General features: G+C 34.2%; 1 protein-coding gene across 1 annotated transcript; it reads right to left on the bottom strand.

The window, feature by feature from the left end:
• Nucleotides 1-571: 571 nt before the first annotated feature.
• On the bottom strand, nt 572-2,188 carry LOC102670047 (protein MAIN-LIKE 1-like). The gene is made up of 4 exons (XM_006577509.1): nt 1,838-2,188; nt 1,559-1,690; nt 1,260-1,457; nt 572-748 (listed from the first exon to the last, which is right to left on the bottom strand). Exons 1-4 carry the CDS (start codon nt 2,186-2,188, stop codon nt 572-574), a joined length of 858 nt encoding a protein of 285 aa, XP_006577572.1.
• Nucleotides 2,189-16,196: the final 14,008 nt, after the last annotated feature.

Raw genomic sequence — 16,196 nt, 5'->3', positions numbered from 1 at the left:
AATATTCCAAAGTCTCAAATCATAAGGGGAAGTTGGCATGGCATTTTGGCCCCTTCATCGACTCCTATATTTTATTCATTTTAGATAAGCTTTTAATTTTTAAAATGATTCAAGTACAACTTGTTTTATTCCACATTTCATTCACAAAAAATGGCAACTGATAGATCATGTGTTAGACAAACCACTTACTATGATACACCATTCGCTTATTTATTTATTGATTTACATTACATTGTACAAATTAAGAATAAAACACCCTCATTCTCTCCAGAAGTCAACATATTACAATGTCCAATTTTGTCTTTTAAATGAACTATTGTTTTACATAATAGAGATAAATGAATGAAATACAAAACAGTGTGGATCAGGTGAAACATCACACATCTTCGAGACACGCAAGGGATGCAACACAACTAAAGAAACTAATATTTCGACGAATTAACGTTAAATTAAAATTATAAACCAAAATAAGTTAAAGTATACAAAATGTTGAGCCAAAAACAAAATGTTTTCAAATACAAGAAAATTATAAACATCATCCAAATATGATAATATAAAATGTCTAATGCAACTATGGCTGATCCGTGCACTGCCTACGTTGAGACCTCACATACACATTGTCATCTGCTGTGACACCTCCAGCAATCCTGATGCATTCTTCCATGACCTCGTGTGTCTCTGTGCCTGCCGTGACTATCCTTAGGTTGAGCAGACGCTTCAACCTTTTAGCGATCGCATGGCAAGCATCCTATTAAATAGAAAACAAACAAATTAGTATTAAAATAATTGAGGTAAATCACATTTGATACAACTAACCAAATAGTAACACTTACCACTACATGTCTAGGCTGGTCCACATCAGAACGAGCATGTGTCGGTGCTGCTGCTGGTGCCTATGGGACCTGAGGGATATGTGGCTCCACAAATGAGGCATCCTGCGTCGCAGGTGGATGTCACGGCGAATTTGATGGTTGTGCCATTGTCATGAATGGATGAGACATGAGGAAGAACCGGTCCATGTACTCGGGTGCACATTGTCTTGGCACAACACATATCTCACCTGCTGGTGCAAGATGGTCTGAGTAGTACATTCACCTGTCGTCAATTCCTTCAAATGACACCCATAAATCTACAGCCTCTGTAGGAATCCTCTGCACGTATCTGAACTGGCGCATGACCCTCTCTGGTCAATGTCTAACAACAACAGACCCCCATCGTAGTTGACCGGAAAAGCATGAAATCAAATCAAACTCCCGAACGGGTCGATGCTCCCCATAAGGAATCCAGCAAACATTAGGAATCCTGAGCCCATCTAGACGCTGCCTGTACGTCGATGTAGATATGGACTTCAAAGTCGCCTTTGTAGCAATCCACTGACATGCATGTGGTGACACCTCATCGTAGTCCAGATCAGCCATACACTCCGCAACTAACGGAAAGTTCTCATATATCCAACACTACAAAGATTATATGAAAATCATACAAATTTCAAATGAACATCTTAAATACCCTATTTAAAACATTGTTCTAATTAACTTATGAAAAACATATTAATTACCTGTAAGAGAGTGATGTAACCAGCAAGCTGTCGGCCGCCGCTCATACAAGCATCATTCAAATGGTCGTACATATGCACTAGGGAGGCAGCTCCCCATGCAGCTTCCACTATGACTAAAGTCATGGAAAACGTCTAATAAAATAACATGAACATGGGTTGCACTCTTGTTAGCAAAAGAGTGCAACCTAAAAGATGCAAAACATAGGCATGAGCTGCAATTGTCCAATGTCCAGCCTGACATCTCCTCTGATATATATCTTGTAACCAAGATAGGCGTACGTATAGCCGATGACACTGTGTTGTCTCCGCCCTAGCTTCCTCTCCGGAGACCTCTAGTAAATCCACCAATATCAAAATGGCCTCGTCGACGTGCAAAGGCTCGAAGGTATAGAAGGCGCCAACAATAGGAAGATGAAGCAGAGACACCACATCATTCAGAGTGATGCTAACCTCCCCAATAGGAAGATGGAAACTGCTAGTTTCCCTGTGCCACCTCTCCACGAACGCGGATATAAGTCCCCGATCGCCAGTGTCTACTGAACATGCAATCAAAGGACTTAGTCCTGTGGAAACAACTAGGCCCTCAATTTCAGGAGCAGGCCTACCAAACTTTATGCACCTTCCTCCCATGGGAGGATAACTTCAATTCAGGACGTTCCTGAATTGAAGTATAATTAAACAAACACTTTATTAACATAATAATTTAAATGATGACAAATTTCAATAATAAGAAATACTTAACAAATAAGTTAACTTAAAAATTATAAATACCTCTTCGTTTCATACCCTGACTATAGCATGGTCAGCATACTCGGTAAGCACTGATGGGTCACAAGGCCCACCTAGAAATCCCTCAGCATCATGACCAGCGTCTGCACTAGGTGCATGTATGTCTGGAGTTACCACAGGCTCATCCTTGGCAACAGGGACAACTTCCCGTTGCCTACATGTCGATGTTGTATGCCTTCGCCACTGGGGAGCATCATCTGAATCATGACGATCCTCTCTCCCCAGAGCTCTACCTATAACCCTACCTAAGGCACGACCTGAGCCTCTAGTTCTAACCATGATCTGCAAATGTCTACCACAAATTCCATTACTAACCATGATCTGCAAATGTTGGACAACCAATGTTTACACCACTGCAGCAATGCTCTCAGCCTCGACAACCTCCTTCTTTGTCTCCTTGACAACTCTAATCAAACCCCTCGTCATGCCCTTGAGATGCAAACCACTCCCTTTCATTTCCTCCTACAGCTTTTCTGCCATTTCTTAATCCAAACCCTCCAAGTAGACAAACCGTATTAACTTGTCATACTCATCAATGCTTGGACGGACACCATATACCATTTTGTTAGGAAGTTGCCATCCTAATTGTATATGTTTAGCAAATTCATCACAATGTAATTAATAGGCTAAATACTTATCTAAAATATGTGGTTCACCTTTAGTTTATGTATGCCAATGAAATTCTCCATAACTACTTATAGGATAAGTAATTAAAAAGGTAAAAAGATTGAGTTCCTCCTATAAGATAAAATCAAGTTATGCACTTAAGGTATTTGCTAAACCCATGGTTTGGCTTGAGGTATTTGCTTATTTAAAGTCATTTGGCTTAAGGTATTCCACTAAAGTGAAAAGTAATACAAACTAACCATATTTGTAACCAATATCAACATGTTCAAACAATTCAAACATTATACAATACAAACCAAACTTTTTAGCATAAACAAATTTCAAACCAATATCAACTTCATCAAAGAATTAAAGCATAATTTGAAACTTATTTTATGATTCAATTGTATTCTACTTCACCCTAAAAGCCTAAAAAATAACCCTAAACCCTAATAAAAACCATTTTTTCATAAATTATAACCTATTTTGCATATTTTTGTAATTAAAATAGAGTCATATGGATCAAGTTGATCCGTAAGAGTCATACGGATCAACTTCAACCGTATGACTCTTACGGATCAACTTGATCCGTAAGATGGAACATCATCCATATGTGTCTCACAGATCAAGTTGATCTGTATGACTCTTACGGATCAACTTGATTCGTAAGACTCGTACGGATCAACTAGATCCGTATGCTGCTTATTTCATCCGTAACGCTAAATACTATTACGGATCATGTACCTCCTACTTGATCCGTATGCATAAGCCTATCACCTACCTCTAATGCGGATCAACTTAATCCATATGTGAATCAACTTAAACACATTACAAACCAAAAAAGAAGCAGAAACAAAAACCATAGGGAAAAGAGGCTTACCTCGATGATCGACGGTGGAGCAAAGCCTAATGCACGTCCTCAATGCCATCAAAGCAAAGCTCCAAAGCACAACGCAGGGACAAATAGGGGCGTAGGGGCTGAAGAAGAAGACAATGGCGCAAGAAGAAGCAGAGCGACGCAAGAAGAGCTAAAGAAGAACAGTCACGTGAGAGAAGAGAAATGGGGAGGCGCTGGGTGTAGAAGAGAAATGGGGAGGCGTTGGGTGCACATTTGTTTTAAAAAAATAACCAGGGGTATTTTTGTCCCTTAACATAATATGCTGGGTGCACCAGCAATAATGCTAGGTGCACCTAGCATCACCCTTTCTCCTTTACCTATACTGGCAGGATATCTGTGCGGCCTAGGCATAGGTGGTTCTCGTTTTCACCTATTTTCAAAATACACCTATTTATAAAATTAATTTTTTACATTGAAAAAAATATATTTAGATGTTAAAATTGGATTAAGTTTTACCTGAATGAAGACATATTTCACTGCAATAAAGACAATAAACATTATTTTCTTGCTATATCAAGATTTCAAGATAAATTATTCAAATTTAATTAACTAAAGAAGCAGTACACGCTCAAATGAATTGGGCTACGATTAAGATGTCAATTTGGACCCAAACGAAGACTCCCATGGGAACGGTCTTGTATGAGATTTTTTTTTCACATGGGAATGGGGATAAATATTCCCTCGTAGGCACGACGGGACAGGATTACACCCTAGTCCCGCGAGGTCCCCAGTCCAAGGAAATTATATAATTGTTCTTATATTGATTGTTATTTTATGATTTAATTGTAAATTCGTCTCCCTATTTTGCCTAATTCACCAAATCGGTCTCCTATTTTTTAATTTAGTATTTGAATTTCCTTATATTTAAAAATTCACTATCTTAAGGACTAGAACCATGGTAAGAAGCACATTCATTTACGTCTACACCCAAGTGCTTATTTGAATATTTGGCACAAAATAAAGTATTAATATAAGTTTTATGCTAGCTCAAAATTCAAATTTTATTCTTTTTTAATTTATTATATTTTTATAATCTTATATATTATCTTTTAAAATATAGTATATAAGATTGAATTCTATTTTCACATGAATTAGAATACATATATTTATATAAGTTTTATTTTTATTTTATATATTCTATTTATCTTTTAAAACAATGTTTGTGATATAGTGAAAATATTTTTTTATCTATATTAAGATATTCATGTCATTTATTATAATATAGATAAAAAAATAATGTCAATAAATCACATACATAAATATTTTTAAAAATAGAAAATACTTTTATTTTATTTAATTTTGTATCTTTACTATATAATTTAATTATATTACAAAATTATGTACCTGATTAAATAAAGTTAAATATAAATAAAAAAAATACTATTATAATAAATAACAATAATATCTTAATATAGGTTAAAAATACTCATTAAATCGCATATATAAATATTTTAAAAAATAATAAAATACTATCATTTTATGAAATTATAATTTATATAAAAAAATATACATTAAAGATAAAATCTATATTACATATTTATTATATAAAATATGTTTTGAATAATGTGATAAAAATACATAAGATTATAAAAATATAATATATAAAACAAAAATAAAACTTATATAAATATACGTATTCGAATTTATGCGAAAATAAAACTTAATCTGATATATTATATTTTAAAAGATAATATATAAGATTATAAAATATAATAAATTAAAAAAGAATAAAGTTTGAATTTTAAACTATTTTTGCATAGAACTTATATTAATATTATATTTTGCACCAAACATTCAAATGGTTATGTGGGTGTAGTTGAAAAGTAGTGTGTCATTTACTTCAAAGACCATGGTTCTTATCCTTCCTCAAACATTTTTTTAGTTCTTATTTTTTAAGAAAATATTTGTCAACTTTCTAGTCTTGTTATTTATAGTTAACGGTTAAAATCAGCTCTGAGAAGAAGATAGTGAATTTTGAAATATAGGAGGACTTAATAGTGAATTAAAAAATAAGGGGGTCGATTTGGTGAAATAGGTAAAATAGGGGAACGGATTTTGCAATTAAGCCTTATTTTATATTTTAAATATTAAAGGTTGGTTTTACATTTTTAATACACTTCATCACTTAACGCATACACAATTACACACACTGATACAACACATCAAGTAACAAAATAACTCAATCCCTCACAGACTCACTCAGTCATTCATATTCTTATGAAAACTAAACCTAATGTCTCCCTAACCTAAGCGTCATTCACTTCTCCCTAAACTTGTTGACCATGTGTTGTTTATTTGAGTTTAACAATACATGGATTATTTGAGTTTGAATATTATGTTAGTGAGGACCCGCGGGGACGGGAACAAGGGAAAAAAATCCCTCACAGCAAGGATCGGGGACGAGGATAGAGGGTTAGTTAGGGGGTGGGGAGTGAGGGAGTACTCTTTTCCCCTGCCCTTCCCCATTAACATCCCTAACTATGACGATTTCAAAGAAAAAAGGGACAATGAGAAGAGTCTAGTCATCTGCTATGAATACAAAATGTTTGGACACTTCAAATCAAAATGCCTAGAATTGGAAAAGACCAAAGACAAGAAGAAATCATTCAACTCAAAGAGCAAGAAATGATTGATGAGCACCTAGGAAGACTTTGATGACTCCATCTCAGATAAAAAGGATGAAGAGAAAGTCAACCTGTGTCTGATAATTGACATGACATCAAAATAGTCAAAATTAGAACAAGACAAAGAGGTAGATCTTAACAACCCTAAATCTTTAAAACAAGCTTATCATGAACTGCTTTCAAACTCTTACATTCTTTTGAAAGCTTACAAGTCTTTAAGAAAAGATTTTAAAAAGTTGTCTAAAGATCATAATGAACTTCAAAAGATATATGAAGTTGAAGTCGACAATTCTTGGGAAGAATCTACTCAAATAAGTGAAACTTATGAAACTCTAAAAATAGAGGAAGATAAACTTCATCTTGAGAATATAAAACTATCCAAAGAAAGGAATGCTATTTTGCAAAACTTGCAGAAAAGAAAATTAAGGCTTTACAAAAAGATTTGAAAGAGATCATCGAGCTTTGTGGTAATCTAAATGAGGAGATATGATCTTTTAAGAAACAATACATATCTACAAAAAGATTGTGAGGACTTGGAAAACAATAAACATGATCTTTTGGTAGAATGTGAATCACATAAAAAGTATGTGAAAACCTTAAATGACAAACTTGTAAGGAGTGATGATGCCTTAAGAGATTGTTAATTCAAAAGACATTTATGTCTTGAAGACAAATGAAGACTCCTAATTATTTTGATTAGATGCAAATAAATACAAATGATAAAAGTTATGTTTGATGTGCTATCAGATCATGGTCTGTATCTCTGCGTCTAAGTTTTCAGATGATACATCCATAAGACTATTTGATATAACATTTAGTAGTGCATTTAACATCTTCATTAATACTTTGTGTCTGATATTCTCTTTGCAGATACATTCTCCTAGGATCTATCAAAGTCAAATGAAGAACAAATGAAGTCCAAGATCTAAAATTGTTTATCTCCACCAAAAGACATGTTGTATTGTGTAGACCTGCTCTAAAAGATGAGAAGTGACTTTTTGATGTAGTGCACAACATGAAAGCCAATAAGTATGGACTCTCTACATGAAGAAGGGACATGCATTTAATGCAAGCATTAAATGCTTCCAACAACCATTATCATTAGATGAAGATCAAGTGAAGAATTCAACCATTGTGAGACAACAAATACTTGAAGATGAAGGCTATATACCATAAGTTTTGGAGAAGAAGACACGAACCTTACGCACATATATCTTTATGCATATTCTTGTAAAGTTTAAAACACTCAAAACACTTTGAACATATTGAGAGAAAAGACTAAAAAGCTAATTGTATATCCGTTTGTATGACGCTCATATTTTTTAGTTAATGAGAAAACTTAAACAACAAATATTCTTTGATTTGTTTAGAGTTATCAGTAGTTTGGTAGGACAAAGAATTATGGGTTGTCATCAAGCTTGGGGTAGAGATTGATTTGTAGAGCTAGAAGTGACAGTGAACAATACTTGTAACTTGTGAGAAGTTAGTGGAACTTGGTAGTTTGCCAAGAATTGGATATAGTCTCTATGGTAGAGATGAACCAGTATAAATCCCTGTGTCTAATATTTGTTTGCTTTCTCTTTGCTTTATTTGACTTGAGGACATGAATTGTTTTTGGATTTTGAAAGATATCTTGTGTTCTGCAAAAACATTTTTATATCGTTTGATATTGTTTTTTAAAAATATGTTATCTACCTTTTACATAGTTTAATCAGACAAAAAACTTTGTTCTGTGTTTACAAAGGCTTTAAAATTTCTAAAATCACAATTCAACCCCCCTTCTTTTGATATTTGCCTTATAGAGTGAAAATAATTTTAATGCAAACAACATACTATCATCCAATTCTATGCAAAACATAGTTTTCACAAAGGTTTTCAAAAGAACACTTGTGTGACTAAGTGCATCAAAATAAGCTTAAAAGAATACTAGTCAAATAGTTTAGAAAAAAGTAGAAACACTTAATGTTTACACTGGTTCACTCCAACAAAACTACATCCAATTACTAATCAAAGCTTGATTACAAACAAGTATTTTGTCTTGTCACTCCTGACTACAACCATATTCTCTAGGTCACTTATGGCACACTTTTAGACTCCTCTTGAATCTAAGACACCCAAGTATTATTTAACACTAAGCCACTCTTGACTTTCACAAACAAAGATGTTTGAATGAATACACATATTCAAATCATTCAATAGAGTAGATAAACACTTAAGCTCAAATACAATTAATAACTTTGCTAGGAAAAGGATGAACTAATTAAGCACATTTATGTATCGTCCTAAGACTTGACAAATTCTCACTTCAAATGCTATTGTTTTTTTTTTCTCTTCATATTTCATTCACTTCAATAGAAAAGCTTGAGTCGCCTTTTATAGACTTTTGAGTAGAGATTCCTTATGGGATTTGCACTTGCCTTGATATGACCATTTTCTCACAGCTGGAGGCAGTGCAACGTGTCACATTCTTGTGGAGAGAGAAGAAATAAAGTATAGAGTGCTCCTTCTTCTTCAGCGAAAATGACTTCTAAGAAATATTCTTTGTGAATTATTTTATTCCCTTCTATTATGTCCTTTCATACTTGAAATTCAAATGTTAGCAATTCAAAATAAAAGAGATAAAAATGAATTTGCTAAAGTTGAGTTTGTGAACTTCCCATTGCAACTAACATGAATTTAGTACAACGTTAGATGCCACTTATACTTAATATAAAATAGTTTGTGTAAGTGGATAAGTCCATTGGACGCAAGTAGAAAGAACGCAATGTATAAACTTTAGTTTTCACATGGAGTGGACACTAGTTTGTAACAATATGTTGGACGTTGGATGCAACTCTTTAGTAAACCAAGTTCCACTTATGAATGGACACACAGTAATCAGAGCCATATATAGTATATGAAATAATTACCATATGTGCTCATATGTTGTTTGTAATACCAGTGACTTTGTTGATGTGGAGACTTGTTGGATAGGAAATTGTCTAGTTGAACTTAATTTTTCATTTTTGTGGGATTAGAATAAGAGTATTTAAATAATTTTTTATTACATGTGAAAAAATATGCTCCTTTTTAAAGTATGTCTACAAATTAGTGCAATAGAAATACAAATACATATGCGTATCGAAATTAGATGGCATTTGACTAGAAAAATAGTCTTACATATTGTAGCGCAATAAAATTGATGATATATAATATAGTTCAACCGAAATGTGGATACCTTTGTTTTTACTAGTGTATAATAATAGTAATTTATTATTCATTTTCCTTACTAAATAAATTCAATTTTCAAAATATTTAAACTCAAATGAAAAGAGTTTAAGTTTTTTTTTTAAAAAAAAACATTAAAGAAACTAGTAGCCCTTTTAAAAAACAAGTAGTTGCAGAGGCAACGCCGGGCTGAGCTACTAGTTGCAAGACACTCATTTCATTCACTGACTTGTATATTTTTTGAGGTACACAAGTAGACTTTTATAGAAGAAAAAAAAAAAAAAAGACGACAATATTATTATGTTAGAACTACGTTAAGAGTCCCAAGTAACAAGAAGTTATCAGTCTTTTTATTTCTGAATAGTTACTTCTAATCATATACTACAATTGATTCCATGTTTTTTTAACTACCAACAAATAAAAATTTACATTTGAATTTACATAATTTTACCTTTTATCCAATTTTCTTAAAAATATTTTTTTACTGAATTTATTTAAAATCAGTAACAATCCAAATATTGTTACACTGTTATCAAAATAGATTGTCATTTATAATTACAAAATTTTATAATAATTGTGCTTTAAAAGTTATTTTCGGAATTTTTCTTAATTAATTCATCATGTAAAATTTTTATACGATATGAAAATTAAACTCTTTTATATAACTAATAATTTATCATTGTTAAAATTTGCAAGGACCTTTTTAGATAATTTTAATTTTAGGAATACCAATAAATTTTAAGTGAAAATATAAGGGAGAAATGAGTAATTCAATCTGTTGTTTTGAATTGTATAATTCGATTTTGCATAATTATTATTGTGAATAATACTATGAGAAATGTTTAAGTGTAACATATTAAACAACTATAAACATATTCTTAAATACTAATTATTCTTCTATTAAAAAATACTAATTATTCAAATTGGAAGTTAATGTAAAAGTATGGGTTTGTTTGATTCATTAACAATTATGGTATAAGACATGGCAAATGTTTTTGTTTCATGTTTGATTTGAAAAAAACAATAAATTAAAAGACAACATAAATCAAACGGATAAAAACATGATAAAATCTCTCATTTCTATTTCTCTTTAGTAACCGAAAATTAGTAACTACTAACCAATGAAATCCTTTCAAAAAGGAAACACCATATATTTTTTTATTATAATATCTCTTTTTATTTCAATAAACACATTAAATTTAATATAAATTGTATTAAGATAATCATATTATGTAATATAATAAATTTTATATTATTTTATTTATACTCTTTATTATTCGTCAAAGTCCAAAATAAAAACAATTTTATAATCTTTATTTAGTGTTATTTTTTTATTGTGTCCAATATCATATTTTTAACAAAAAGTAAAAACTTGCATATAGTTCAGATTGACTTGCTTAGCAAATCTTTTTTCTTTTTCGTTGAATTAATTATCATCCTTGATGATGGAGACGCGGAGTTATGGTTCAAAATTACAAAATTAATTTATTAAACAACTTGGGCCTGTATGTATCATTCTAATTTATTTATTTTTAGGAATTATGTTAGGCACTTTAAACATGTTACGTCTTTATGTCCGTCAAACATATTGGTTTTATATAAAATATACAACTGATGAAAATTCTAAAATTGTCCAAAGAAACTTATGATCAAGAATAGGATCAAATAGTTAGTGGATATCCTCTAACAAATGGGAGTGCTGCTAGATGCACTCAGTATTTTTGCTGGTGCACCCAGCAAAATTTCTAAATGCCAAAAATGCCCCTGTGTTTTTTTTTTCCTTATAAAATCTTCTTTTTTTCCCGCAGTTCATAGCTGCCATTTTTGTTCGTTGTTTTTCTCTGTTTTTGTGGTTTTCGTGCGGCATTGTCTCAGGTTTGTTGGTTCGTTGTGAACGGTTAGGTGAGGTGAAGGTGAAGGTGCGTTGTGGTGGTCGGCGGCGGCAAACGAGGTACGCAGAAGGTGGTTGCTGTGTCGCGGACGTACTGATCAAGTTGATCTGTAAGAGACTTACGGATCAACTTGATCTGTAAGAGACTTATTTTTAGTATTTGATGTTTTTTGAATTTAGTTTTTTCTTTTAAATTACTAATTTTTTTGTATGGCCATTTTTTGTTTGAGTTGGTTAGATGGGCGAAGATGAGTGGATGTATGAAATAATGTCTGAACGAGTGGATATGGATTATGAAAATGCAGAAGCATGTGGTGCAAATGAACCACATGTTGATTGTTCGGATGCGTTCAATACTTCTCAGGTTATAATGTTAATGTTTGTCACAGATTTAATAAAATGAATACTGGTAGAAAACTTAAATTATGTGGATTGCTTTGTAGGTGTTTGAGTGCCGAGAGGATGTTTTGCGGTGGGCTCGATCTGTGGCTCATGAAAATGGATTTGTGGTGGTGATTTTAAGGTCGGACACAAAAATAGGTAGTAGAAGGACTACATTTGTGTTAATTGGCTATGAAAGGAGTGGCGAGTATAGGTGTAGGAAAAAAGAATTTATCAGAAGAGACACTGGGACTAGGAAATGTGGGTGTCCCTTCAAGCTTCGTTGCAAGCCAGTGGTTGGAGGAGAAGGCTGGATGGTGAAGTTGATTTGTGGAGTGCATAATCATGAATTGGCCAAGTCATTAGTTGGACATCCATATGCGGGGCGATTGACTAAAGCTGAAAAAACACTTATTGCTGATATGACGAAGTCCATGGTGAAGCCAAGAAACATTCTGCTAACTCTGAAGGAACACAATGCCAATAGTTGTACGACCATTAAACAGATATACAATGCAAGAAGTGCATTCCGTTCTTCCATAAGAGGAAGCGATCTTAAAATGCAACATCTGATGAAGCTTCTTGAACGTGATCAATATATTCATTGGCACAGAATAAAGGATGAAGACATGGTTCGTGGTATCTTTTGGTGTCACCCTGATGCAGTGAAGTTAGTCAACGCATATAATTTGGTGTTTTTGATAGACAACACCTACAAAACAAACCAGTGCAGACTCCCACTGCTCGATTTTGTTGGGGTGACACCGATTAGGATGACATTCTCTACCGGTTTTGCATATATGGAGGGTGAACGTGTTAATAATTTGGTCTGGGCTTTACAACGCTTCCGAGGCCTTTTTTTAAAGCGTGATGCCCTCCCTGGAGTTATTGTCACTGACAGAGACCAAGCATTGATGAATGCAGTGAAGGATGTATTCCCTGAATGCACAAATTTGTTGTGTAGCTTTCACATAAACAAGAATGTGAAGGCCAAATGTAAATCACTAATTGCGCAAAAAAATGCTTCGGATTATGTCATGGATTGCTGGGGATGTCTGACTGATTGTCCTTCAGAACAACAGTTTGATGAATGCCTGAAGAAGTTCGAAATGGCTTGCGCCCCTTGGCCAATGTTTGTTGACTATGTCAAAGAAACATGGATAATACCACACAAGGAAAAAATTGTTTCCGCCTAGACTAATAAGGTGATGCACTTAGGAAACACAACAACAAACAGGTATGAAACTGTTCAACTATTTCTATTAACGTTGATGAATTTATGGAATTGTATTATTGTATATGTTTATTTTTATTTGTGTATCTGAAATGTAGGGTTGAATCTGCTCACTCGTCTTTAAAAAGACTGTTAAAAAATAGCATTGGAGACTTATGCAGTGTGTGGGATGACATGAACAACATGATTACGTTGCAGCACACGGAGATTAAAGCATCATTTGAAACAAGTACACATGTCGTTGGACATGTGTTCAAAAAAACCTTATACAAGAGGCTTCTTGGAATGGTTTCAAGGTATGCTTTAAATCAGATTGCTGCTGAATTAGAGCGTGTTGACTATGCTGGCAAGAATCCCTCAAGTTGTGGTTGCATGGTGAGAACCACGCTTGGTCTTCCTTGTGCTTGTGAGCTATCCAAATATGTTAGTGGTTGCATCCCACTGGATTCAATCCATATGTTCTGGAGGAGACTCAGTTTTTCAGACCAAGAGTTATCTGAGCCCGAGGTGAGCATCAAGGACGTAATGGAAACAATATCCAAAAGATTCGAAGAACTTGATGTTTGTGGCAAGTTTACTCTGAGGACTAAAATTTGGGAAATCGCATACCCTGATTAGAATTCGATGTGTCCTCCTCCAGCAAAGGTTAACACAAAGGGGGCATCGAAGAAAGTTATGAGCAGGAACCCAAGGTCAACAAAGTGTGATCCATCTTACTGGGAGTATGTAGATGGCTTTGAATCATGCAAAATAGCAATTCGTCGGTGAGGCGTACTGCATCATCCTCTGAGCAACCGAATCGAAGAATGATGATGCCCATGTTAGACCAGTTTCAGCCATTTATGCACGAATTCATTGATAAGATTGTTGATGTCAAAGCTGATGGTAACTGTGGATATCGGTCGGTTGCTGGTTTATTAGGTATGGGTCAAGACTCTTGGTCGGTGGTCAGCAACCATCTGCTTAAACAACTTGCCAAATTCTCAGAAGACTATATCAAGCTCTTTGGTGGCACGGAGAGATTTGAGGAATTAAGGATGTCACTACTTGTTGATGGGTTAACCAAGGTATGTAATTTATGTATTTGATTTTTTAAGACTTTACTTTGAAATTAAGTTTGACGTGTATATTTGTTTCATTCAAGTGACTACGGATAAGTGGATGGATATAACGGACATGGGACATGTCATTGCATCAAGGTATAACGTAATCATTGTATCCTTGTCTAAACAATAAAGCACGACATTCTTTCCTCTTAGAAGTCAACCGCTGGCAAATTCTTCATTGCATCGTATAATTTGTATCGGTCATGTGTATGACAATCATTTTGTTTGAGGTACATTGTAGATATGAAGTGCTTTTTTATATTTATGTAATGAGTTTTGTAGGACTGAGTTAACACTTTTTTCGCATGTACAACAGGTTTATTTAAAAGAACGTTGTCCCTTACCGCCTGTAGCATCGTTATGGTCTAGCAATTGTCATCTTCAGGCAAAGCCGTGACCAAATCCATATATTAGCATAATGCAACATTACAAGAGCTTCGTGATGTTCAAGAGAGACTGATGGAAGCTTGTTTGTGGAGCTTCTATGGAGGCTGGATCTTTGAGCTTCAATGAGGTCCTTCAATGGTGATTTTTCACCATGGAGATGCAGCGGAAGGCAAAGGAGAAGAGGATAGGGGAGGCACCATCCACTAGGGAATAAGCCAAGGAAGAAGGAGCTTCACCACCAAGAATTGCCTTGGATAAGAAGCTTGAAGAGGATGCTTTAATGGAGGAAAAGAAAGAGAGAAGGGGGGAGCACGAAATTGAAGGAATAAAAGAGGGAAAGAAGTGGAACTTTGAAGTGTATCTCATAAGACTTTCATTCATCAAAGTTACAACAAGTGTTACACATGCTTCTATTTATAGACTAGGTAGCTTCCTTGAGAAGCTTTCTTAAGAAAACTTCCTTGAGAAGCTTTCTTAAGAAAACTTCCTTGAGAAGCTTCTTTGAGAAAACTTCCTTGAGAAGCTAGAGTTTAGCTACACACACCCATCTAAAAACTAAGCTCACCTCCTTGAGAAGCTTCCTTGAGAAGCTAGAGCTTAGCTACACACACCCATCTAAAAACTAAGCTCACCTCCTTGAGAAGCTTCCTTGAGAAGCTAGAGCTTAGCTACACACCCCTATAATAGCTAAGCTCACCCCCATGACAAAAAAACATGAAAATACAAAAAAAAAAAAAATCCTACTACAAAGACTACTCAAAATGCCCTGAAATACAAGGCTAAAACCCTATACTACTAGAATGGCCAAAATACAAGGCCCAAAAGAAGAAAACAACCTATTCTACTATTTACAAAGAAGAGTGGACCCAACCTTGGCCCATGGGCTCAAAAATCTACCCTAAGGTTCATGAGAACCCTAAGGCCTTCTTTATCAACTCTAGCCCAATCCTCTTGGAGCCTCTTGCTCATGGCTCTGGTAACTGGTCCTTTCCTAGGGAGGATTGCATCAGAGACTATGTTGACATAAATGATGATTGAACATGTAATTTATAATGACTGATCATTTTGAATTGGATATTCACATTTATTTGTTACGTCCACAACAAAATTATTACTTAATTCTAAAAAGCATGCATGATATATCGTTGTCTGAGTTGACAACACATTATGGAAAAATGTGTATGATAAATTGTTGTCTGTATTAACATAAAGCGCGTGAAAGGACCTTGCACAACATGACTACACATGCAGATATGATGCAAGCTAAAGCATGTCACGACATTGGTGTAGTTGACAACACATACAGAAAGCATGTGCATGCGTATTGTTAATCTTTAAAAAATGCAGCACTGATATTAAAACTCATATATATATATGACACAGCCTAACATTGTAAGAAAGCACATGTTTCAATCTCAACCTAACTCTTACAAAAAACTATGGCATTCTTGGGAGAGACAAGCAGTCAGACAGTTGTGAACTCCACATTAGGTTTTATTTTTCCAAATGGATCCA

The sequence above is a fragment of the Glycine max genome, chromosome 3, assembly GCF_000004515.6.
Source record: "Glycine max cultivar Williams 82 chromosome 3, Glycine_max_v4.0, whole genome shotgun sequence".
NCBI lineage: Eukaryota > Viridiplantae > Streptophyta > Magnoliopsida > Fabales > Fabaceae > Glycine > Glycine max.
Note: the sequence above shows the minus strand (reverse complement) of the source record. Positions and strands in the feature narration are given on the sequence as shown.

Coding starts and splice junctions, on each gene's coding strand:
- LOC102670047 (XM_006577509.1), bottom strand. CDS start 2,188: ATGGGAGGAAGGTGCATAAAGTTTGGTAGGCCTGCTCCTGAAATTGAG. Junction 1,691..1,837: donor CACAGTGTCATCGGCTATAC/GTACGCCTATCT, acceptor TTATTTTATTAG/ACGTTTTCCATGACTTTAGT. Junction 749..1,259: donor CTTATGGGGAGCATCGACCC/GTTCGGGAGTTT, acceptor TCTATTTAATAG/GATGCTTGCCATGCGATCGC.